Source organism: Alnus glutinosa, chromosome 8 (assembly GCF_958979055.1).
Source record: "Alnus glutinosa chromosome 8, dhAlnGlut1.1, whole genome shotgun sequence".
Lineage (NCBI taxonomy): Eukaryota > Viridiplantae > Streptophyta > Magnoliopsida > Fagales > Betulaceae > Alnus > Alnus glutinosa.
The window spans coordinates 21,308,362-21,331,963 of record NC_084893.1 but is presented as its reverse complement, the minus strand read 5'-3'; the positions used below and the strand labels follow the sequence as shown (position 1 = coordinate 21,331,963).

At 36.5% G+C, this 23,602-nt stretch overlaps 1 protein-coding gene across 3 annotated transcripts; it reads left to right on the top strand.

Moving 5' to 3' along the window:
• Nucleotides 1–1,282: 1,282 nt before the first annotated feature.
• Nucleotides 1,283–23,601, top strand: LOC133875310 (increased DNA methylation 1). 3 transcript variants are annotated; one of them, XM_062313404.1, is made up of 9 exons: nt 1,283–1,829; nt 8,931–12,150; nt 14,924–15,047; nt 15,954–16,036; nt 17,980–18,221; nt 20,791–20,877; nt 21,727–21,826; nt 22,603–22,804; nt 22,867–23,006. In XM_062313404.1, the coding sequence occupies exons 2-9, from the start codon at nt 9,205–9,207 to the stop codon at nt 22,875–22,877; spliced, it is 3,795 nt and encodes a 1,264-aa protein (XP_062169388.1). In that variant the 5' UTR covers nt 1,283–1,829; nt 8,931–9,204; the 3' UTR covers nt 22,878–23,006. The 3 variants fall into 3 exon arrangements, with proteins under 3 accessions (XP_062169388.1, XP_062169387.1, XP_062169386.1); XM_062313403.1 differs by having other exon boundaries at nt 1,285–1,829; nt 22,906–23,601; XM_062313402.1 differs by having other exon boundaries at nt 1,286–1,829; nt 22,882–23,601.
• The last annotated feature ends 1 nt before the right edge of the window (nt 23,602 follows it).

The window sequence follows — 23,602 nt, the reverse complement described above, 5'->3', positions numbered from 1 at the left end:
TTTTTAATTTATTTTTGTATATAATTTCATTTTTTTTTTCATTTGTTTGTTATTTATCCCCTTTCCCCATTATTCCCAATTTATTAAAAAAGAAAAAGAAAAAGAAAAAGAAAAAGAAGAAGAAGAAGATTAATTGACGTAAGTAGTGAGATTTTCCGGATTTGTTGACCTCAATTCAACATTAGTTACAGATGTAGAAAGGCCGCCAAACCACGTGAACAACAATAATAATTGGTTGAAGTTCTTATAAATGATGCAGAAGCTAAAAATGGAATAATTGTATAGCCGCCAAATCTTTTGACCAAACGCTGATAGGTAGATCAAATAATCTATAGCCATATGTAGTATGTACCGGCCGTTCAGAGGGTTGAAAACGAGCTTGATTTCAAAACATGACTTAAAAAAGAAAGGGGGTGATCTAAAACATACTATTTTAGGATACAGCTGGTTGGTCAATATTTCAGCAAAAGTAATCCACATATTACATGCAATCTCATTATTGAAATAATAACAAAAGTTCAAAAAGCTGATGTACCATTACTCTTCTACGTGCTATACTCTCGTCTTATCGTATTTTCATTCTATTTATGTGTAAGTACCCGTCAATTTTTTAATTTGGTTTTTATTAAAGGTTGATAGACATTATTGTCACATCAGTCCAGTAAAATAGTGATGTAATATAAAACATTTATTTGCCCAAAATGAAAGCAAGCTCCATTATTTTTTTCATTTGCCATCTTTTAATGTTAGGGAAAATTCTCTTCCTTTTATCGTCCCCACCTGGGAGTGTTAGATGAGTTCGGTTTCTCATGAACTCGGTTTTATAAATATAAGATTCTATAATTGTAGTGTATAAATATTAACATAGTAAACATGATAATACGTAATACTACAAACGTTCAATTTTGAATGTAAAATATAGATTAAAGTTAAAATTATAGTGAATTTTAATATATATATATAAAATAGAAATTATTTTAAACCTCTAATCGAGCTCAAGCCGCTCGAGCATGATTGGAGACTCGGTTTGTTAAACTAGTCGAGTTCGAGCTAAACTTGAACTCGGCTAGGCTCTTAACAAGTAGAATTTGAACATCTCTTCAAAATTCGGTTTCTGCTCGAACAGAGTCGAGCTCGAACCCCTATTCTATGTATTCGAGTCGAATTCGATAGCCATAAACTCAACTCAGCTCGATTAGAATACAGCCATATCCCCACCCCAGCCCCAAATCCTATGCCAGAATCAAAACCCATTACAAAAGCCATAAAAGACCGTCCTCTCCCGTCTCCAGCTCTCTTTGCCCAAATGATGAGTCCCTCTTTGGAGACCAGACCATTAATATTATTATAGCATGCTGGTGTCTATGTTTCCTAAACTATTCAGAAATGGCAAAAACAAACCAAACACCCATAACCCATATCATATCAGGTGCCAGAATGATACTCCATAAAAAGAAACATTTTTTTAAAGAAAAGTGGTTTTGGAGGTACAAATAAGATGACATACAACACTCACATGGGAGAGCGAGTCAGAGAGAGAGAGAGAGAGAGAGTGAGGTTTTTGAGGGGTAAGTGAGAGAGAATACATGACATCTGTTGTACTCGCCAGCACTATTCGGGTTTCCCAAAGCTTTCTTTCTTTACTGTTGGGTTTGGTCGATTGCGCAGGTGAGGGAGGCCAAAGGCAACTTCCTTTTTCACAGTATTCCAAGATTCTATCTTTTTCTCTCGGCAAAACCCATCAAGCTTTCTTCAAATTTAGAATCCTGATTCCTGGTTTTTTTTTCCTCAATCTTCTTTGCACGTTGCTCCGGAAATGCATCGCAAAGGTGAGCTTTTTTTTTTTTTTGTTTGTTAATTTTTAGTTTTCCTTTCTTTAATGTGTGGAATTATTGAATGTGGTTCTGGAAAGAGTGAAATGTGACTGTTGGGAGTAATTTCTGGTCTTGATATGCAAAAAAAAAGGTGGGTTCTTTTCTTGGGCTTTTATGCTTTTGATTGTTGAGTAATCGTTTATTCCTGGAAATGGGCTTAAAGAATTGTTGGGAAATGTTCGTGGGTTTTTGATTTTGTTCGGTTTTTGTGGTTTCATGCTCTTTTGATTTGAATGCATGGATGGTTTATGCTATTGCTTGTAGGATAAATTCATGGCTATCTCTCACTCTTTCTCGCTCTCTTTCTAATATGTACATATATTTCTTTTAAAAAGTTGGGATCTGTCCGATAGATATATATATATATATATATATATATATATATATATATATATATATATAAAGTATTGTCATGATCAATGTGTATTTGATCTCTTATGCTCAGTGAATCTCTGACCCTATTTCCCCGTAATGCCCGGTTTTATAGTCTTGGGAATTTGAATATTTTATTTCTTTTTCCATGTTCTATTTTAGGGCCCAGTGGATGGGTATGTTGTGTTTTACTGCTAAAATTGGGCTGGCTGCAAGGAAAAAATTTGTGGGAGTTGTAATCATGCAAGCTAGTAAATTTACTTGTTGTCATGTCTCTGCATTATTACTAATTTTAGATATGTTTTTCTAAAGGTGGAATGTAGGAATTCTAGAAATGAATCAAACTTAATTTTTATTTTTTAGTTTTTGGCTTTCATGAGTTAATGTTTGCTCCTCCATGCATATGAACTCTGACGGTTATCTTAACTTGCTGGTTACATGCCTTTATTAAACTGTATGTTTCAATATTGACTAATTAAGCTATTCATAAAAAAAAAAGAAATTTTTTTTTACTAATTAAGCTCCGTTACTCTGACAAAGCTAAGCTAAGCTACTTATCAAAAAAAAAAAAAAAAAAAAAAAAAAACTAAGCTAAGCTACATATCTGAAAGATAAGAAAAGGGACATATGATTAACATGGGTTGAAACATATATTGGAGGATTTAACATTTTAACCTTTTACAAAAGGGACCTGTGAACCTGCAACAACTTTTTTTAAAAAAAAAAAAAAAAATTCCTGCACTAGGTTGACACTTCAATGGGGATTGTTTGGGTTTAAATATGAAATGGTAAAGAGAATAAATTGTTCATATTGGTTTCCTTATAATCTTTCCATATTTGTTGGAATTTTTTAATGTCATACATGGTAGTCGTAGCTTACAAAAATGGAAAGCGTGATAAGCTTGTCCTAAAATGTCTATGTTCCTTTTAAAATAATCTTGTTACACGAGCTATTTGAAGAGAAACCAGTAGAAACTATAAATGGACTGACATGTCTCACATCTTGCAACAATACAGTTGACCCCAAGAAGTTAGCAGTATCATTCATTGCATTCGTTATTTGTTGTTGTTGTCACATACTCAACACTAAATGAAACTGACCCTCTTCTGTTACCATTTCTCATTTTCCTTTTAATTCTCTCTCTACCACCTCAAAAAGAAGTGAACCCATTCTATAAAAAATAAAAATAAAATAGATGTGCTAAATTGATTTTCAGTGACTCCCTAATTCTATCCTGCATAGCGCATATGTGGGCCTTTTAACAGCACATAGTAATCTAGATATAATGTTGTCATCTGAAAATAGCTATGGTAACTTCGAATTCTTGTTTACTAGAAACTATACGAGGAAAGGCAAAGAAACCCTAAAACTATACTCATTCCATACGAATTATAGTGAGTTTCATAGGATTTTACGCACGTGGAATGAAGAGACTCAGAGAGAGAACTAGGTGGAGATAGAGAAAAAGGAAAAGAGTAAAATAAATGACATGTAAGAACAACAGGGAACCAGAGGGAAGTAGATAAAGGAGGAGGTTTTAAAGAAAGAAAGATCCAAGTTGGTATTGCACTTGGGAGCACTGTCTAGGTTTCCTGCATCCCTCTTTACTGGTGGGTTTTAATGGGAAATGCAGCTCTGGTAGAATGTACCAAACTAAAAATACTTTCAATTTTTCCATGAATTTATTATATACTTCTACATGCTAATGAAAGGGGATGGTAATTCTTAATTGTTGGTAGGATGACTTCATCCACCTGTACATTTTAATACTTACTGATGAAGCTCAATTGTTTGAAAAAGGCTAAGCTAAATTACAATGCAGAGAAATAGGAGGGAAAGAAACAATAGGAGCTTTGAGGACTTTGAAAGTACCTTGGAAGAGATTCTTTCCTCGTTCTACCATTCCTTGTATTTTTGGACTATGGCTTATGTCCACCCTTTGTCTCTTTCTTTTCCTGACTTTCTCGCTCGCTTTTCTCTTTCTAGTTAGGTGTTTTCCTTGTATACTCTTTTTAATAAGATTGGTTTCTTACTTGTCATTTTTTTTTTTAATTTATTTGTTTTTTTAAGGGTTAAACTGTATGTGGAGAAGTTGACCATTTACATGGGGGACTGTCCCATTTTTCCTTATAACTTTTTTTTTTCCTTCCTTGGTTGTCACTTAACTCTTTAGTTGGTTTACATATAAAATATCATAATGAGTATATTTTGGTAGTTTCCTTATAACTAGTTCATATTTTTAGAATTTTTGAATGTATAATAAATTGTTGTTGTAGCACACCAGCCTTGAAATTAATAGACATGTCCTAATAATTCTCTATTATTACTTAATTCAATGGTGCATGGTAGTTGAGAAGTAACTGTAGAAGCGGTGTACACTGACATGTCTCAAGATTTACAAAAATCCCATCATGATCAAGAGTTTGGAGGTATCTTTGGTTTTTCTGGACATTGGTAGTTGTTGTCGCACCGTATTTTACATGAAATGAAAACAGTGCCATTCTTGGTTATTGTTTCTCATTTTAAAGCAATTTCTCTCTCTCTCTCTCAATCCCCCCCCCCCCCCCCCCCCCCCCCCCCCAAAAAAAAAAAAAAAAGAAGGAAAAAAGAAGTTTTTCAACATACTATCTCAAAAAGGCATACTCTGAGAAGCCATTATGTAACACTCCTTGTATCTATTCTACATAATCTAGACAAGGGCCATTAGCAACACATACCAATATAGATATGTGAGAATAGAAGATGGTATCATCTAAAAAGGCAACTACTGTATTGTATGGTTGCTGTTTGGTGTGGTGTGGGTAATGCCGCGATGGGTGAAAGATATGTTGGGGAGTTGAGGGGGCAAAAGGGTAACTGGATGTTGATACCGATTTGGCGAATGGCTTCTTTGTGTTTGATGTGGTGTGTATGGAGGGAACGGAATGCACGTAGCTTTAAAGATTGTGAGACTGGTTTGATTAACTTGAAAAAGCTGGTGATACAAACTTTGTTTATGTGGAGAGTGAAACTACAGTCTATGTCTGAGTGTTCTTATTCTGATTTTTTAGATAGGTGCTCGCTTTTCTCTTGGAATTAGGGGTATCATGTATACATCCTATATACTATGGGTTGCATCCCTCTGCACTTTTTGAAATATACTTTTACTTATAAAAAAAAAAAAAAAAGGCATCTAAGAACTCTGTCTTACTAAATACTATACAAGGAAATCACTATAAATTTTTTGTATGCAATTCCTACAAATTAAAGTAAGTTGTACTTTACAATTTTCATTTTTGGGGTTTATGCATATGGAATAAGGGTTGAACAAACACAGAGAGAGCTAAGTGGAGAGAGAGAGGGAAGAGAATACAAATAAGATGACATATACACACATGAGAGATCCAGAGGGCGGTGGAAAAGGGGGATTGGGTCCTAAAGAGAGAGAGTTAAAATGGTGCTATTGTACTTAGGAGGAAGCCGATTCGGGTTTTCTGCATCCCTCATTACCGGTTGTGTTTGGCCTATTGTGAAGGGGATGTGGCTGAAGATCACCTTTTCTGTTCTCTCTCTCTCTCTCTCTCTCTCTCTCTCTCACTTACATGAATGTGCACACAAACTTTTCTCGGGTGTGTACAGACAAAAACACGCACGAGCAACATCAAGCTGGAATACTTTGAAAAAAGTAATTTGTGATTTCTCTATATATACTTGTGTGGCTTAAGCTAAATGGTGATATGGGGAAGTGAAAAAAGAGATTTGTTGAAAACATGGGTTGTATGTGTGTCAAATCTTATCATTTGCATGGGCGACTGTTCACCCCTCTTGCTCTCTTTCTTGTTCTCTACCTCTCTCCACATATGATGTTTTCCATGTGTTTTAAGATGTGATAGTGGTGGTACTGTTATTATTTTTTGTTTTCAATATATGATATTAGGCATTAGTTTATTTTTCTTATTGGGTTTTTCCTGTTATGGATATAGGTATTTTGTTTGTTTGTTATAATCTAGGGTGGGTGGAGTCACTAGAATCTAATGTGGAAGTTTGTCTCCACACTGTTACATTAGTTGAATCTCAGATGGAAAAATGTCTGCCTCAGAGTTTAATTGAATGCTACTTCACCTAATTAATTTTCCAATGTAATAAAATATATTAATGCTATAAGTCTGTTATATTTATTATGCTGAAAAATACATTTATTAGGTTGTAAGGTTCATGAACATTGGGAGCTATGGCCGGATTTGCTTTATGGATTTTTATTTTAAATTAAAGCTCTTGGAATTCTTTGAAAATACCTAGTTAATATGCTGAAACATGTAATTCAATTGATAAAGTGAAAGTTGAGTAAAGTATAATAATACAAAAAAGTGGTTGTCTTTCTGTATCTGTTGACAGTATGAGTTAGGACCAACAATAGTAGGCTCTTTAAGATGTACAATTTCCTAACATGAAGTTTTGCTACATCCCAGCGACATGCACAAAGTAAATATTGCAGAATAACATTATTGTTACCGTTGTCGCCCAAAAAGCAGAGGCGGGGAGGGCATTCAGGATTGGTAGCATACTGAGTGAATGTATCATACTCCCCCCTTGGGACGAGTGCAGGTATTGCTCATGACTCCCGGTTGAGGAGAGGCATGAGTGATAGCAAGCGAAGGGGGGGTAGGGTTCTACTCTTACGTGTGCGAGAGACCTAGCTTGAATGCACGGGCTTATTCCACTGAGAGCGGATAAAGCAAATAAATGGGTTGCTTTTTGGGTGGCAAGGAGGATTCTCATATGGATGTGATCCCTTCGTTGGAAGTGGTGCATAGGTCGCAGTTTGCGAAGAAGCCTCAAGTTTTGCTGATTATTCAGTCCTCTCCGTCAAGTCCTGTTGTTGATGGTCTGGCCCCGACGCTGGACGAGATTCACAAGTCACCGTCTATTAAGAAGACCCATACCACGACAAGTGCGGATGTGGGTTTTCTTCGGCGGGGTTTTCTGAAGTCAAGGCCCTCTAGGTCTCGGGGATTTTCTTCTCCAGCAGTCCCTCACCTCAGCGCAAGTCAGTGATAAGGAGGGTTTTGTGAATGGTCCTTGCTTGTAGTGACGGTCGTTTCTCCCTCCTATGTGGGCTATAGCTCTTCAGGCATGACTGTCGATGACAAGGATGGGGTGTCAAATGGTGAGGAGGTTGAGGATCCTTCCTTGGAGTTTCAGGATGCCATTGAAGAGGACGTTCTTCGGATTGTAAAGCTTGCACGTCCAAAGAACAAAGGTAGGAGGGAGGTGTTAAACCTAAATAGCTCTATTAACTACGGTGATGCAAGCATGTCTTCTCAATGAAGGAAAGGCAAGGCTCACGTGTTGTAGCGTGCATGCTCCATGTGGGTTATGGGTTTGAGGGTCTTAGGGTTGAGGGTTTATTTGGGTTTCTTCTTCTGGGCAGTTTTGTTTGTTCTTGTGTATACTTTCTATGTACGTAGGAGCGCTTACGCTTTTTATATAAAATTTATTACTTATAAAAAAAAAATCACTCAATGTGATTTGACAGACAAGCTTTTCTCTTTCCCTTTCCTTTTTGAACAAGACATGCCAACTAGATCAAACAACTGAAACAAGTCAAGGATGTAAATATCGTTTTGCTAATTACAAAGTATATGATTGTTATATGACTCATAGACATCTCTCTTTTCACTGGAGGGGGGGAGGAGATTTACTACAAACTAGTGATCCCATCAGTTGCCTCATTGTGTGTTCGGCAGAATAGCCCAGTCTGAAATGTAAAGTAAGAAACTCAAACCAAACATAACTTGGAGCTAATATCCCCTAGAACCTACCTTGTGTGAGAAGTTAAAAATAAGATAGTAATGTCCACCCATATGAAAGACTGATTATATGCAAACCCCTTCTTGCCCTTCTTAGATCATGTGGTAATGCTCTTTCCAAATATACCACTTTAGACAGAGTGCTGTCATGGATGACTTAGAATGCTGAGGACCTGAGAGTTCGCGCAACATTGGCGCGACATTTGCTTGAGCGAACTCTCGGGGTTCTTTGACAGCTGGAGTTGGGCATTCTGACTGTTGTCTAAGAATAGTTTCAGTCATTTGTTTGGCTTTTTGACTGACCAAAGAAAAAAGAGATTTCTATTTGATTTTTTTTTTGACATCCTACTTTTTTCTAGCAGAGTTTCGTAAATGTCTTGTCATATATTGAAGTATTTTCTCACAATGCAATTAAATCTGGAAATTTTGATCTATTTGGAAATTAATTTTTAAGCCCAATCTATGGGCTATTCCCATTTTTTGTTGAGGTGACTCTTTAATTATTACTGGATTATTTGGGTTCTTGGTTTTCTGGTTTTGGACTCTCTTGTGTTGCATGTAGTTCAGAGTTGGACTGTTTTGGGGGACTGTCATTGTATGCTTTCGTAAAGAGTTCTTATATGATTGTCACAAAGAGTTTAAGCTTTTTTTTTTCGTCTCTCTGCTCTATAAAGTTGAAGCTCTTTAAAGTTTGCATAGTAGTTTGATTATGCCAGTCCTGTTTTTGCTAATTCATATGTTATTCGTTCTTCTTGCCGATTTTGCATCAATTTTTGGATGCCATCATCAAATTGTATAATTAATGCAACCTTTTAGATTTACATAGTTTAGTTACACTATACCTTCGTCTTTATTTTTTTATTTTTTGAATAATGCTTTTCTTTCTTAATGCAGATTTTGTAGGAATTATTGGATGTTTTAGCCTAACTTCAGCAAGCCAAAGGCTGCTTGAAATGATTTCATACAGACTGAACGGCAGATTGATCATCAATCAAAAAGATGAAGTTTGTTAATTTCTTCTTTACAAATGATTTATGAGTGGAGAAATCTGGTAACTCTTTGCCACATTAATTTCCAATGTGGTAGACATTGCCTTTTGTGATGTTAATTATATGTAGAGCAGAGGAAATAGAATGTAGGTAAGTGGAACTGGAATCAATTGGTAGAGATGTTACTGAGCCAAGAAATTGAGGATTTGTGTGATGATGGCTTTGAGGGATCAAATGATGAGCGCAGTATTTTCCTAGAGGTCTTGTTTGGTAATGACACTGATCACACTAGTAAGAGGTGTCTTGTTACTGGAGTAATTAACTTAGATTGTGAGTCTGGTAAGAACACAGATACATCACTCTGTTCTAATAGTGAAAACTCAGTTGTAACAAGTCAGTCGTCCTCTAAAAATATACATATAGAGGATTTCAATAACGTATCTGAGGCTTTTAAAGAGAATTCTGCACCAGGGTGTTCTCCAGACAAAATCACTTTGGTAGAGAGGAATGATGAGGATGTGAGTGTAAAGCGAATGAAGTTTTCAGTTGATGAACTGCCTAATACCATAACTGGTTCAGGAAAGATTTCCAATTCATCCGTGATTCCAAAAGAAATTGTTTCTGGCATGTTCTGTCCAGCTAGTGGCTCTGTTTGTGAAACATTGACCTTCCGCTTAGTTGAATCATCAAGTCATGGTGTCACATCTAGTTCATATCTGTTGAAGCAACATGTGGGAATGGACAGACAGGGTATTGTGAGTGACCAAAATGTTCTTAAGTGTAGATTGCCTGGCTTGGATGGGAATGACGGAAAAGAAGTGGTTGTAAGTAAAGCCATCGCTTCACCCGTTTCCCAGGAGAGCTTTGCAACCAGATTATTGACTGCAAGCCCATCTGTCCCTGTTTTGGAGAAGTCTGGATCTGTACATGCTGAGGAAAGACCAAAGCTATTGGAATCTCCTAAAATGGATGAATCTAATTTGTCTCTGAAGACAGACCCTATGAAGGATCCTCGTTCTCTTCTCCAGTACCATGTCATTAACTTACTCGAGGCAGCAGGATGGCGTATTGAGAGGCGTAAAAGACCTAGTAGGCATTATATGGATACAGTCTATATAACACCAAAGGGAAGGCCAGTTCGTGAATTCCCTAAGGTTTGGAGGTTATGTGGTGAACTTTTATTTGAAGATAGGTATATCTTTATGCAGGAAAACAAGTGTAAGGAATGGGCTGATTTTAGTCAGTTCTATTCAGATCTTTCTGATACGTTGATAAATATTGAGAAAGAAATGAACCATTTGGAAACTGCTAGCAGATTGGTTCATTGGTGGAGGCTTTTAGATCCCTTTGTAACTGTTGTATTTATTGATAGAAAAATTGGTACATTGAGAAAGGGAGAGGTAGTTAAAGCAACTCGAAGCCTGCTGATTGATAGGAACAAGAAAAGTGATACTGTTTTGGCCTTGAACAACTGCGTTGAGCACCAGTTTCCTCTCAGTCAGATTTCAGCTGAAAATTCACTGCCAGTCTTTGGGAGGAATTTCCACACCTGCTGTCAACAAGTCTCAAAATATGGTGGACAAACAAATAATGGGGCAGTGGAACTTCTGACTGGTGTATCTATGTATAAGGCTGATGGCATGTGTTTGCTGCATACTGTCAATGGGATGGGAAATCAGTGTAGTGGAATCCCTGGGAACAAAATAAACAGTCAGTATTTGACTTCCTCACCAGCTTGTGGGTCTGATAGCACATTTTCCCAGTCAGGTATTTGTCGCTATGATGTTCTTGTTACTCCCAGAAACTGTAACAACATGCTTGGAGGGTCTGGAGCTGTTTCCCCTCATCAGAATATTAATACAAAATCACCAAACTTTGATAAACAGAGTTCTGAACATAATGTGGGGGCACTTAAGGAAGTTGCGGAAGATGTGTTGTTGGAATCTTTGGAGGGGAAAGATAAATTGCTGGAAGGCAAAGTTACTGATAAAGTGGGAAGTCATCTGCAGGGATCATTGGTTCACCATCCAAACTGCACAAATGATAATCTGGATCATTCTCAGGACTCAGAGGCAGTTCAGCAGTCTCAACATAGTGAGCAAGAGGGTGGGCAGTGCTCTGAAGCTTCGAATTTCAAAATGGTGGATACATTTTCTCCAGTAGATACTGTAGATGTTATTATGAAAAGGAAGATCCGCAGGAAGTCTAAAAAGATATCTGAAATCAAATTGAGTACATTATACCAAAGTGACATTCTGGGTACAACTTCTACTGATAAGGCTGACTTGCCAAATAGCAAAGCACATTGCACTCACATAGAGTTGAAAGAGGTCCAGGAGTACCTCATTGCTGGTACTCCTGTGAATTCTAGAAATAGAGGAAGTTACAAGAACTCCTTGTCCTTAAGTTCTTGCCAGCTTCAAATTGAGAAAAGACGCTCAAGGTTGAAAAGACGATGTGCTCATAATGGTTCTAGAACTGGAAAAAAGAAATCATGCCAAATTGACGATGATGACCTCTTGGTTTCAGCCATTATAAAAAATAAGGATTGCAGCCCAAGTACTGCTCGACATTCTGCTAAAATAAAAGCCTGCAAGTTAAGATCTCGGAGAAAGCTTAAAAGCCAAAAGAGTCGTTGCAGGTTGCTTCCACGAAACCTGGGTAGTGAGGGGAAGCACTTTAAGGATGGAAAGTGGCATTCTGCTGGAGCAAGAACTGTGTTGTCGTGGTTGATTGATTCTGGAGTCATTTCTCTGAATGATGTAATCCAGTATCGGAACCCCAAGGATGATTCTGTTATTAAAGATGGTCTGATTACCAGGGATGGTATAATTTGTAAATGCTGCAGTAAGGTGCTTACAATCTCTGAGTTCAAGATCCATGCAGGGTTTAAACTGAACCGTCCCTGCTTGAATCTTTTCATGGAGTCTGGTAAGCCCTTCACATTATGCCAGCTTCAAGCCTGGTCTGCGGAATACAAGATCAGGAAAAGCAGGACCCGGGTGGTGCAAGCTGGTGAGGACGATCAAAATGATGATTCATGCGGGCTGTGTGGTGATGGAGGCGAGTTGATATGCTGTGATAACTGTCCCTCTACTTTTCATCAGGCTTGTTTGTCTACACAGGTTTGTCTTTTGTCAGTGTTGCATGTTCTGTGCTGGTTTGGTTTTCTTCATTCTTATCTGCTTCTTATTCTTATTATTTTCCTCTCCTTTTCCGTGAAATGCTTGCAAACCTGGCATGATTGGTTCTATTCGTTTAATGACTCTAGATCCATCTGGTATACTGTAGGCAAGTTTTTTATGCTTCTGTCCCTGTTGGATATATTTTGGTTGACAATATCTTTTGCAAATTTCGTTTGTAGTTTGTTTACTGCAAATAAAGGATGGTTTATGATAGATGCTGCTAAATTGGAATAGTAAAAATTTGGTGACAAATATCCTGTGTTTATTGATGGTCTAGGATTCAAAGCTTCTGGAAACTATGGCTCGTTTGGTAATGGTTTTAAAAACACTTTTCTGTTTCAAAACCAAAAACACTTTTCTCAAAACCATTAATGAACAATTCAGAACATAAAAAAGCTTTTTAGAATACCTTGTTAAAGGAATATTTTGAGAAAACAGATCTGTAATTTTTCAGGTGTATGGCCAACTTATTACTTTAAAAAAATAATTAAAAAAGATTGGAGAGCGGCCACCTCCAACGAAGGAGAGGGGTGGCTGCGCGACCACTTCTATCGAACAAAGGTGGCTGCGCAGCCACCCCAACAGGTCAGAGGTGGCCGTGCGACCACATCAACCAACTAGGAGCCATGCAGCCATCTTGACTAGCTAGGGGTGGCCGCATAGCCACCTCGATTAGATAGGGTGGCTGCGCCACTACCTCTGACCCGGTAAGATGTGGCCACTTGGCCACCACACCAGGACGGGGGTAGTCGTGTGCCAAGGGTAATTGCGCAACCATCTCTCTTTCGTTAAGGATGGCCACACGCTGACTCATTTTTTTTTTTTTTTTAAAAAAAATTATTATTATTTTTTTAAAGTAAGAAGTCAAGTCTACACCTACTTATGTTTTCTCAAAATAAGCATGTTTAGTATTTGTTTCATTGAAACCACATCCAAACAATTTTCTTAAGTGGACCCCTTAGAAAACATTTTCTCGAATGTGGACTCTACTAGAAAAACACTTCTTACCTTTATATGACCTCAAAGCAATTTTTTAAATCAAAACCAAAAAACAATTTTCATCTTTGTATCACATCAAAACACTTTTTTAGACAAAAACCAACAAACACTTTTCAAAACCATTATCAAACATACCCTAGATTTCCTTGACAAGGTTGTTACATTTCTGAAGATAGTGATTTAAGGTAAACAATATCAATATAAGCATGAATTTTGAACTCTGTTATTGTTGCATTTATCTGGATACATTCTGACCTCAGGAAAACCTAATGCAATGTTTATTGACTAGTTCTTGAATTAGATTGGATAGCTATAGAGACTCGTGATAGTATTTAATGTTCTTGCATTTAATCTGCATTGCTTGCCAAGTTAAGTAACAAGTAGGAGATTGTTCCATTGATCCAGATGCTTATCTGCCACAGGACTGCCAAATTAAGATTCAGAAACTATGAAAGCTTCGAAAAGGTTGCATGATATGGATGACTGTATATTTAATAAAAGTGTTGAAATGGTCAGTAAGCTAACAAAGTAATAAGCTGTTAGTATAGACACTTTATGTATGGTTTGCATACCCCATAATAAATTTTATTGTTATTTTCTAGCAAAGTATAAGGATCAAAGGAATGCAATTTCATCCATTAAGAAAAAGAAAATGGAGTTACGTAAAGCAGGATTTGTGAAATGTTGGAGTACAAAGATGGTGGACATGTGCATTAGTTGACATGTATGGGCATCTAGATATACACGGTCACATAATGAACGAATACCAACATAAGAATCATTAAAATGTTATTGATCAGATATGAATAGATAATATCTTATTATGTGATCAACCAATTGATAATGGCATTAGTTCATCAAACTAGGAAATTCTACCATGAAAGGATTTTGAAATTAGCCAAGTGTTGGAACAAGTGGCTTATATTCTCTCAGGCATAGAGAGTAATACGAAATGTTAGTATAGTGGTCAGTTGTTAGAGCGGAGTGGAGCTTTGACAACTGGCTCATTAGGCGTAATTAAGATTATGTTGGCCTGTGGAAGAATAAGTTGTGGGGGTGCAAGGCCAATGCCCCCGCGGTACGATACAAGGTATTTTGTGGTTTTTCAAAATACGTCCGTACAATTAGGGTTTTCTTATAAATACGTTATGCTGTAAGCCTGTGGTCCTAAATCATATAGAAAAATAGTCACACTCCTGTGGACGTAGGCACATTGCCGAACCATGTAAATCTATGTCTCGATTTTCTCTTGTTCTCTCTTTTCGATTCCGTATTATTCATCATTGTTATGCACGGTAACAACACTAAGTAAGGCATGTAAATTTATCTCTCTCTCTCTCTCTCTCCTTTTTCCTTTTGTGCAGATAACCTTGAATTCCTGTATATTTATCATGGGAAAGAACTTGTTTTCCACCAACTTGCATGTTGGCACTGTTTATTTTTGTTGCTCCAGAATGCATGATATCTTTACATTATGTATTTGACTGCTATCAGATTATTCTCTTGCATTTGGAGAAAGGTGATGATATCTATCTATTTACTCTCTTAAATAAGGTGTCTTAATCCTATAATTTCAGTAAATTAATAATCAAAACTATTTACCTTACTGTTTGTCTTTGTATACAGATTTGTGTTGAATGTGATTCTTATGAGCTCTAGATTGTTTCCATACTTTCTGTAAATGAGTGATCTTATTTTGCCTTTTGTACTTCAGGAGCTCCCTGAAGGCAGCTGGTACTGTCCAAATTGCACCTGTCGGATATGTGGGGAATTGGTTAATGATAAAGAGGCTTCAAGTTCTTCTGATGCATTAAAATGTTTACAGTGCGAGCATAAATGTGAATCCCCCCACCCCAGATCTAGATTGAATATTTTTCTCGTAGCTTAAACTGTTCTAAAGTCTGTGGATAGCATGAGAATGTTTAGTATATTGGTTACTCGCTGTTGAAAGAAAGGAATTTTCCTTTGGGATCAATAAATTTTCCTTTCTTATTTGTTGATGGACTTTAAAAAAAAAAATGGAGAAAAGCAGTTACAAAGAATGTGGATGGGATGAATTTTTTATTTGGGATAAATAACTTATAATATGATCTGTGTTTCAATATTTAGTTAAACATCTAGAGTGGCATATTCATTATTGTTTTAAGTAGAATTATGGACTAATTTCTTATGGAGAAAAGCAATGTGGATGGTTTGAATTTTTTATTTGGAATAAATAAATCATAATATGATCTGTGTTTGGATATTTAGTTTAACATCTGGATTGGTATATTGATTAATTGTTTGAGTAGAATTATAAGGGGAAAAAAAGAAAAAAGTAATGGCCAATGGTCATCACTATCAACTTTAGCTCTTCTGTGATCACTTGCGCATATCTCTTATTAAAACTACTAGGAACTTGTTCCTCTCGATCTCAGTTTTATGTAGCGTCTTGAATTGTTAGTTGTTAAGGAGCCTGTGGGGTAGTTGCAGTTTTACCCTCAGTCATGCTTTACCTATTCTGCTTTTCCTGCCAACATGGCTGCTAATTTAACTGATGTCATAGTCCTTATAAATAGATAATGAGTTGCAAAGTTACATTCATACAATGTTTTGTCCATGATGCTTTTCTATGATCATAGTATTTATAGATAGAGGAGTTTCCACTGTCACTCTGACAATGTTTTGTTCTTGATGCTTTTCCAGGCAATTTTTATGTTTAAAACTTAATAATCTTTTTTTTTTTTTTTTTTTTTTGGGAACAGATCATGACGCATGCATGAAAGGAAAAGGTGTATATGAAGGAGCTGTACCGGATACTTGGTTTTGTGGTGAAAGCTGTCATGAGGTACTTTAGCGTGTTTTGCACACTTTCTAAATTTTGGTTTTTAGAGGATCTGTGGACCTAGAAAATGAGGGAATTTTCTTCTCCTGTATGTTAGTATTGTTGGTAAGGACTGACTGTGTGTTTGGTAAATTGTTTTCCTCATAAAAAGTATGTCTGGCTCATATTTTCCGCTAGGCGTAGGATAGGAAAGGACTTTATGTTGTAGAGTTGTGTGCCTTTGTTGCTTGGGTGGGTCTGTGGGTCATCCATCGGGTTCGGTTTTTGCTTGGTTTATTTTGAGGAGTGTTTCTCTTGGGTTTTTCTCGGGTTCTGGGGTTTTTTCCTTTGGGTTTTGGGAGTCCTGTTGGGGTATTGGGGTTGGTTTCGGTGCTATTAGGGGCTTTTTTGTATTCGCAGGTTTCTTTTGGGGGTTTCTCTTATTTTGTGGAGGTTTCTAATATGCTTGTTAGGGGTTTTCTTGTGGGTTTCTTGTGGGTTTTCTTGGGTTTTTATGTGGGTTAGCTGAGTTTGCTTCTTTGTATACTTCCCGTGTACTTAGGGGCGCCTTACGCTTTTTTTTAATGAAATTATCTTACTTATCAAAAAAATAAAATATTTTCCTGTGCAATCCTCCTATTTTATTTAGTTGAACCATCATCCAGGAAATTTAGGAAAACATTTGGTAATGTTGATTCTCATATTTAATAACATATCGAAGCATTACCTAGTTTTCTTTAATTAGGGAGACTTGTTGCATCTTGTATGCTTTTTTTTTTCCCCTGAAAAGTAATAACAAAATTATTAGAAAGAGAAAATCCATACATACAAGCAGTGTTTTAAGAATTGTGTTCAAAGAATCCCTCTGAAGAATTACAAATGAAAATTCAAATAACCAACGAAGTCTACAAAGGAAAGGATGTGAACACTGCCAAAACCACTGGACTACTCTTAAAATAATGGCAAAAATAAAATATTTTAGCCCAAGAATAGAGAGCTCAATGCCATTAAATGCGTGGTTATCCCTTTTGCTTCATATTGTCCACATAAGCAAAGGGAGCTGATTAAAATAAAGGGTAAATGTAAATTCACTCCCTGAGTAATCGCACCATTTCAATTTACTCCCTGCGTTTCTACATCAGACTTTTAACTCCTTTAGTTTTTTGTTCTTTTCATTTCACTCATTTTGTCCAAAACTTGTTGGCCAGCCTCAGTGGAGGGGTGCGCAGGCCATCCCTCTCAACCTTTTCTTTTTAGGTTTAATGCCATGTCAGCAATTTAAGACAGTTTTGGACAGGAGTGAAATGAAAAGAATGAAAAACTTAGGGAGTTAAAAGACGATTTAGAAACCCAAGGAATAAATTGAAATGACACTATTACTCTTGGAGTAAATTTATATTTACCCAAAAATAAAACTGGTTTTTTTCCTTTCAAAGAGACCTTTCCAACTGAAGTACACCTCAACTTTCTGATGCATTATCCATGGAACCCCAAAAACAAAGGACCACAACTCTCTAATGGTTGACAGTTAATTAATAGGCAATTAACTGTCTCATTACTATATTAAAACATGCAACACCAGTCTACTAGGATAATATTGCTTTTAATTAGTTTATCCACAATTTCAACTTCCCAAGGTGGCTGCCCAAACAAAATTTTAATATTCTAACACTCCTCACGTGTGGGCTCAAACTTCCTCTTAGTGAAGCTCAACACATGGAATAATTAATTGAAAATGGGAGGTAAACTATTCTAACACTCCCTCTTAATAAGTGAGATCCAATACATGAAATATTTAATTGAAAAATGAGAGGTAAACTCTAGAGTCAGAGTTCGAATTCAAGACCTCTGGCTCTAATATTATGTTAAATTACTACTTGTCCTAAAAGCTTAAGTTGATAGAAAATGGTAAATGTAATCATTTAATTAATATTGTAACAAAGAATTTGGTTCATTGGTATGTGCAGGTTTACTCTGGTCTTCAGTCTCGTGTTGGGCTCGTCAATCATGTTGCTAATGGTTTTTCATGGACACTTCTTAGATGCATTCATGATGACCAAAAGGTTCATTCTGCCCAACGTTTTACATTGAAGGCAGAATGCAATTCAAAATTAGCTGTTGCTATTGCTATCATGGAGGAATGCTTTGTGTCCATGGTGGATCCAAGAACAGGCATAGACATGATACCTCAAGTTTTGTACAATTGGGGGTGAGTCACTTTTGAATTCTCCTTATTTTCAGTCATTTGGCTCTTCATGTTATTCTTATTTTGCTCCCTTCCCCTGTTCCATCTTCTTTCTACTGGACTCTTATGGACTTGGCTTAGTAATACACTAATTTTGTAATGTTTGCTAAAATATCTATGAATGTCATGCTCCATTCGATGTGATTTTTGTTATATATTTTATTGGGTTTATTAATTCCATTCTTAATCCTGGTTGGTCTTGAACTTCCCCTTTAATAGAATATTTCACAATTTGCTTCAATTGAGATGACTCTATTATTGTAAGTTGAGTAATACTGCTCTTCACACTCATTTATCACACCGACTGACATAATGTATTTTAAGTAACTTTTTATGTCAGTCACTTAAAACAAATAAAAAGAAAATCACTTAAAACACTCATGCAGCTGGTGTGAAATGGATATGAAGAGTAGCATTACTGTTGTAAGTTTCATGGAAAGCTCCAAGAAAGAGAGAAAGAAAAAGGGAGGGGCTTATCTAGAAATACTATGTATCTCAACAAACCCAAGAAACTTGACAAAGAGGAAGATAGATGTCCTTGCTATCAAATAGTGGTTGCTTTCACTCTTAAAAAACAAAAATCAACATGAAAAACATGTCAATTGGACTGAATACCTCTCTTTGTGAGGGTTCTTGTATTATATAGTAATTGAAACATCAATTACAAGGCTGAATATCAGCAATTACAGCAATCTAGGAGACTAAATAAGACAACTACAATCAGCCTACTAATTACAGAATATCAACTACAATCAACCTACTAATTACAGAATATCTATAGCAATAATATAAAATCATGCCATAATTAGAGAGACTAAATTATGGCGCTGTATCTGACTAACAAAACTGATCTCTAATTTGCGTGTTCTCTCACTGGTAGTACTAGCATGCCAACTCGTTAGCATCTAAAAAGCTGATTCTTTGGCTTAATTACATTCTGATTGGCATCCTGAATTCTGACACTAGCCAATTACGTAAACATCTGGTAAGGAATAAATTAGAACGTAATTGGCTAGAGTTCGAATTTTTTTTTTTTCTTATAAAAAAAAAATTCCGACTCTAGCCATTTACGTTCTAATTTGTTCCTTACAAGAGGTTTTCATCTTGGATCAATATCCCCAAGTCATTAATGTTTTAGCTATATGTTGTTTTACAACTAAGTTATGATTTGGCTTCATGATTTTTCTTATGTGGGGATTCAAAATTGTGAAACTTCTGAAGATCATCATATTGGGAAATGTTGAGATAACATGGTAAACGCTCAACAAATTGTTGATGTGAAAAGTTTTGAGTCTTAATATTTCATGGGGTTTCACTCACCTTGTATTTTATTACTTTTTTGTGCACTTTCTGAGGTTAAATTATTATTACATTGTTAATTTTTTTGTTGAGGATGACCCTAGATAGCTGACTTGCTTGCTTGTTGGTGGATTGGTGGTCGCACTTGAAGTGCTGCTGTGTAGCCTGTGTGGGAAATGATGCCTTGCCTCTTGTAGTGCCTTTGGAGGGAAATAAATAACAAAAGTTTTGAGAACCGTGAGAGGATGTTAGTGGAGCTTGAGTCCTTTTTCTTTTTAACTCTTTATACTTGGACAGCTGCGTTTGTAGCTCCTTGGGAGCTTAGTTTTCATAATTTTCTTGTTTTTATTTTCTCCTCCTAGATATGTGTTTCTCTTGTATACTCGCTGTGTACCTGAATAGCGCTTTTCACTTTTACTAATATTTAGATTACTTATAATATATATGATTGATGTAAACCGTGTTGCATTATCCTCAAATCTTAGGATTGAGATTCATGGTCTCTCTTTTCGGTAGAATCCAATCTTCTTTTGGGTGCTCTTCTTTTTTGAAATAGAAGACCCTTCCCTAGACAAAGTCACCTCTAATCATTTTGATAAGCTTTTCCATTTTCTAGACCAATGATAGCTTTCCATTTTCACCTTAATAAGCCAACCCTTTTTTAGGACTCGCCCCCTTAAAGTCTCCTTTTCTAGAGTTCTTCATCTATAGACTGGCCAAGCAATGTCTTAGTTTCCTTAGGCTGCTGTCATTTGAATTGTTTGACTTCCAGTTTCTATTTGGACTGGGAACAGTGTACTTTGTACCAGGTACATGATATGGGAGCATTACTTGGCATCGTCTTAGATCTACAATTGTAGTGGAATATTGGACATAGACGGTTGCCATCATCGTGCAAGGATCCCATACTCAGGGTTTGATGCACACGTCTATGTATGGCATAGGGGATGGCAATGGTTAGGTTGCCTTACGAAAAAGCATATATAAATGTGTGACATGACATGTTAAAGATTGGACTATAGGAGTGACACTAATAATCATGGATGGTGTTGTGGATATTGATATGAGATGTGTTTATCTTTATATGACCTAGTACACTGGTTTTGGTACTATTATGAGTTAAGATTTAATGCTTCTATGTTTCAGGTTTATTCAAATCTGGGGTTAGAGAATGTACTTTTGTATTTATTATTTTTTTTAATTGGTTGCATTGTTTTTTCTCCATGATCTTCAGGTCAGATTTTGCACGTCTAAATTTTTATGGTTTTTACTCAGTGGTCTTGGAGAAAGATGATGTGCTGATTTCTGTAGCATCCATCAGGTACTATGAATTTATATGCCCTTGTAAGTACATTTTTCTTAATCATATGTTGAACAATTGTTGTTAATCTTAGTTGTCCCTTTGATATTCATGATATCAGGTGTGGACGCTAATAACACTTCTAAAATTTCATCCTGCAGGTTGCATCACTAATTATTATAGTTATGGTTACCATGTGTTGTCTGTTTTTGGATTAAAAATTTAGGGGAAAGTCCACATACCCTCGTTCAAACTACCACTCAATTGACAATGTCTCTCCCAAACTTTCAAGTGGAACAATGTCCCCCCGAAACTACAAAAAAATTGTCAATATTCCCCCTCAAGGCCAGGAAAAAGACAAAAATGACCATAAAAAAGTTTTCAATAACACAAAAATACCCTTATAAATTCGAAAAAATAAAATAAAAACTAATATATATATATATATATATATATATATATAAAGAAGAGGAAAAAATAAGGGGGTGGCTGCCCTTGGCCAAAGCCCAAATGCCTTCCTGGAACTTGCTTTTTCAAAGATTATTAACTTGTTAGATATCCGGCCTTCTTTTGGTTGTAGCTGCAGAATTTTGAACCAAAACACCAACCCTGCAAACTAAAGCAGACAAACAAAATCATAAATTCGACATTAACTGAGAAGTCCAACATCACTTGAGAAATAAGTGTTGCATGTTAATACCTTAGTTCATCGAGTTACTATCATGTTGATTTATGCACCGACATCCAATTACAAACATGCAATGAGGGGGAATGTTAATACCTTAGGGTCATGTTTGCTTCCTTCCGGTTTACTTAAGTTGGTGTTCCTCCCCATGTAATTTCTTTTTCTGGAACTTTATCTGCTTACAGGGTGCATGGTACTACAGTTGCAGAGATGCCTCTTATTGCTACTTGCAGTCAATATCGTCGCCAGGGAATGTGTCGATGCCTTATGATTGCTATTGAAGAGGTAAAAGTTTGCAGTTAACTCTGAAAATATATTTAGTTTTTGTAGTAATTGGATTTTAGCTATTGCCAAGAATTGCTTGGATGGGGTTTGCTTATCTTTTGTTTGGATAGAATGATTCTAGTATTTATTTGAAGTATGGGTCCTTTTTCCATTCATTTTTATTTGGACAGAGTTTTCTCCCAAACCAAACTATAATGTTGCATTGTCGCTCGAGCATATGAGAATAGGATTTCTTCCGACTCTATTAATGTTATTAAAAAAGCATGTGCTTCTCACATACTAAGGGATACATAGTAATTTTATAGCTCCAACCTAGTATGGGGGAAACCCCTGTCCTTATCTTCTTTCCCATGAAGAAGCTATTTAAGTACTTATTTTTAGCCATCATCTTGTTTCTCGGCTGCCCTGCATATATTATAAAGCATAAGAAGCCTGATGAATCTTCCTAAATAATAGAAGAGCTAAAAGTTGAGGTCTATGCCACCCCCCACCCCCCCCAAGGACCTTTTTCTTGGTAAAATATCTCTGTTGCATATGGTAGATAACTTTTCTGTTTCTATATTTCCAGATTCAACTAAATTCTACTACTGCATATGAGTGGAATATACAGTCTTTAGTTTTCTACACAAGTTAAGAACTTTTCAGTACTAAAACCCATGTATAGCATGTAGATCAGAGCATCAATTTACAGTTTGTTATTCCCACACATTTATTCACATCGAGTTTTTCTAATTGCTTCATTGTCGTATTCTTTCTCTGTGGCTTGGTGGCTCTAGATGCTAATGTCTTTCAAGGTGGAAAAGCTTGTGATAGCTGCCATTCCAAATTTAGTGGAGACATGGACAGAAGGTTTTGGCTTCATACCTGTGGAAGAAAATGAAAAGAAAAATCTGAATAAGATCAACTTGATGGTTTTTCCTGGAACAGTTTTGCTCAAAAAGCCCTTGTATGAAATTCAAAAGGCAGATAGACATTCTGGTGAGTGTTTTCTCGTCTCTTTATATGACTCCATGTTCATGCTGGCTTTTAAATCTTCTCAGAGCTTAATTGACCAGGTGATAAATCACCCTCAAGAGCAGATGAATCAACAAAAGTAGATGCTTGTTCCAAAAGGGAGCCCGTGGGAGAGTCCCTACAGAAATCTGGTGGAAGCTCCTGCAGTAAGAAAGTCGGTGCTAAATCGATAATTGAATTGCGAGAATTTGGAACTGATAGTGAACTGGCAATCATTGATGGTGATATGGGACAAGTAGATATATCTTCAATTGGAAGAGAAGAATCTAGTTTCCATTCCGGAGGAGAGCTCAAGATTGAGTCTGTACAGCAAGACGGAAACTTTTCTGCTAACCAAGTGGGCGCCGAAACGGAGATTGGACGCGTGGTAGGCAACAATTGGCAGGAATTAAAAGTTGATGCTGAAATGGAAATCAGACTCGTGGACGCAAATTTGCAGGAATCTGAAGATGGAGCTAAAATGGAAATCTTTCAATCTAATGGAAACTGTTGCACTAATGAAGGTGGTGCTCAATTGGATATCAGGCATACAGAAGGCAAGAAAATGGAAGTAGGTGAAAGCCAAGTAGGTACTTTGCAGGACCAATTTTCAGAAATGTCCTGTGAAGAGCCGGTTCCAACATTAGGGGATAGCCAGCCTAAAATAGTTTCTGGTAATGAATTCTATGGTTTGTATGATGAAAGTCAACTTTCTTTGGGCGAACAGCCGCAGAAAGCCTGTGAGTTGAATGGAAAGTAGAAATATATTATGTGTAGAAAAAT

Excerpts from the sequence above, each read along its gene's own strand:
- LOC133875310 (XM_062313402.1), top strand. The coding sequence starts at position 9,205 with ATGTTACTGAGCCAAGAAATTGAGGATTTGTGTGATGATGGCTTTGAG. Across the intron at positions 20,878-21,726 it reads ATTTCTGTAGCATCCATCAG|GGTGCATGGTACTACAGTTG; the intron begins GTACTATGAATT and ends ATCTGCTTACAG. Across the intron at positions 22,805-22,881 it reads AAAGGCAGATAGACATTCTG|GTGATAAATCACCCTCAAGA; the intron begins GTGAGTGTTTTC and ends TTAATTGACCAG.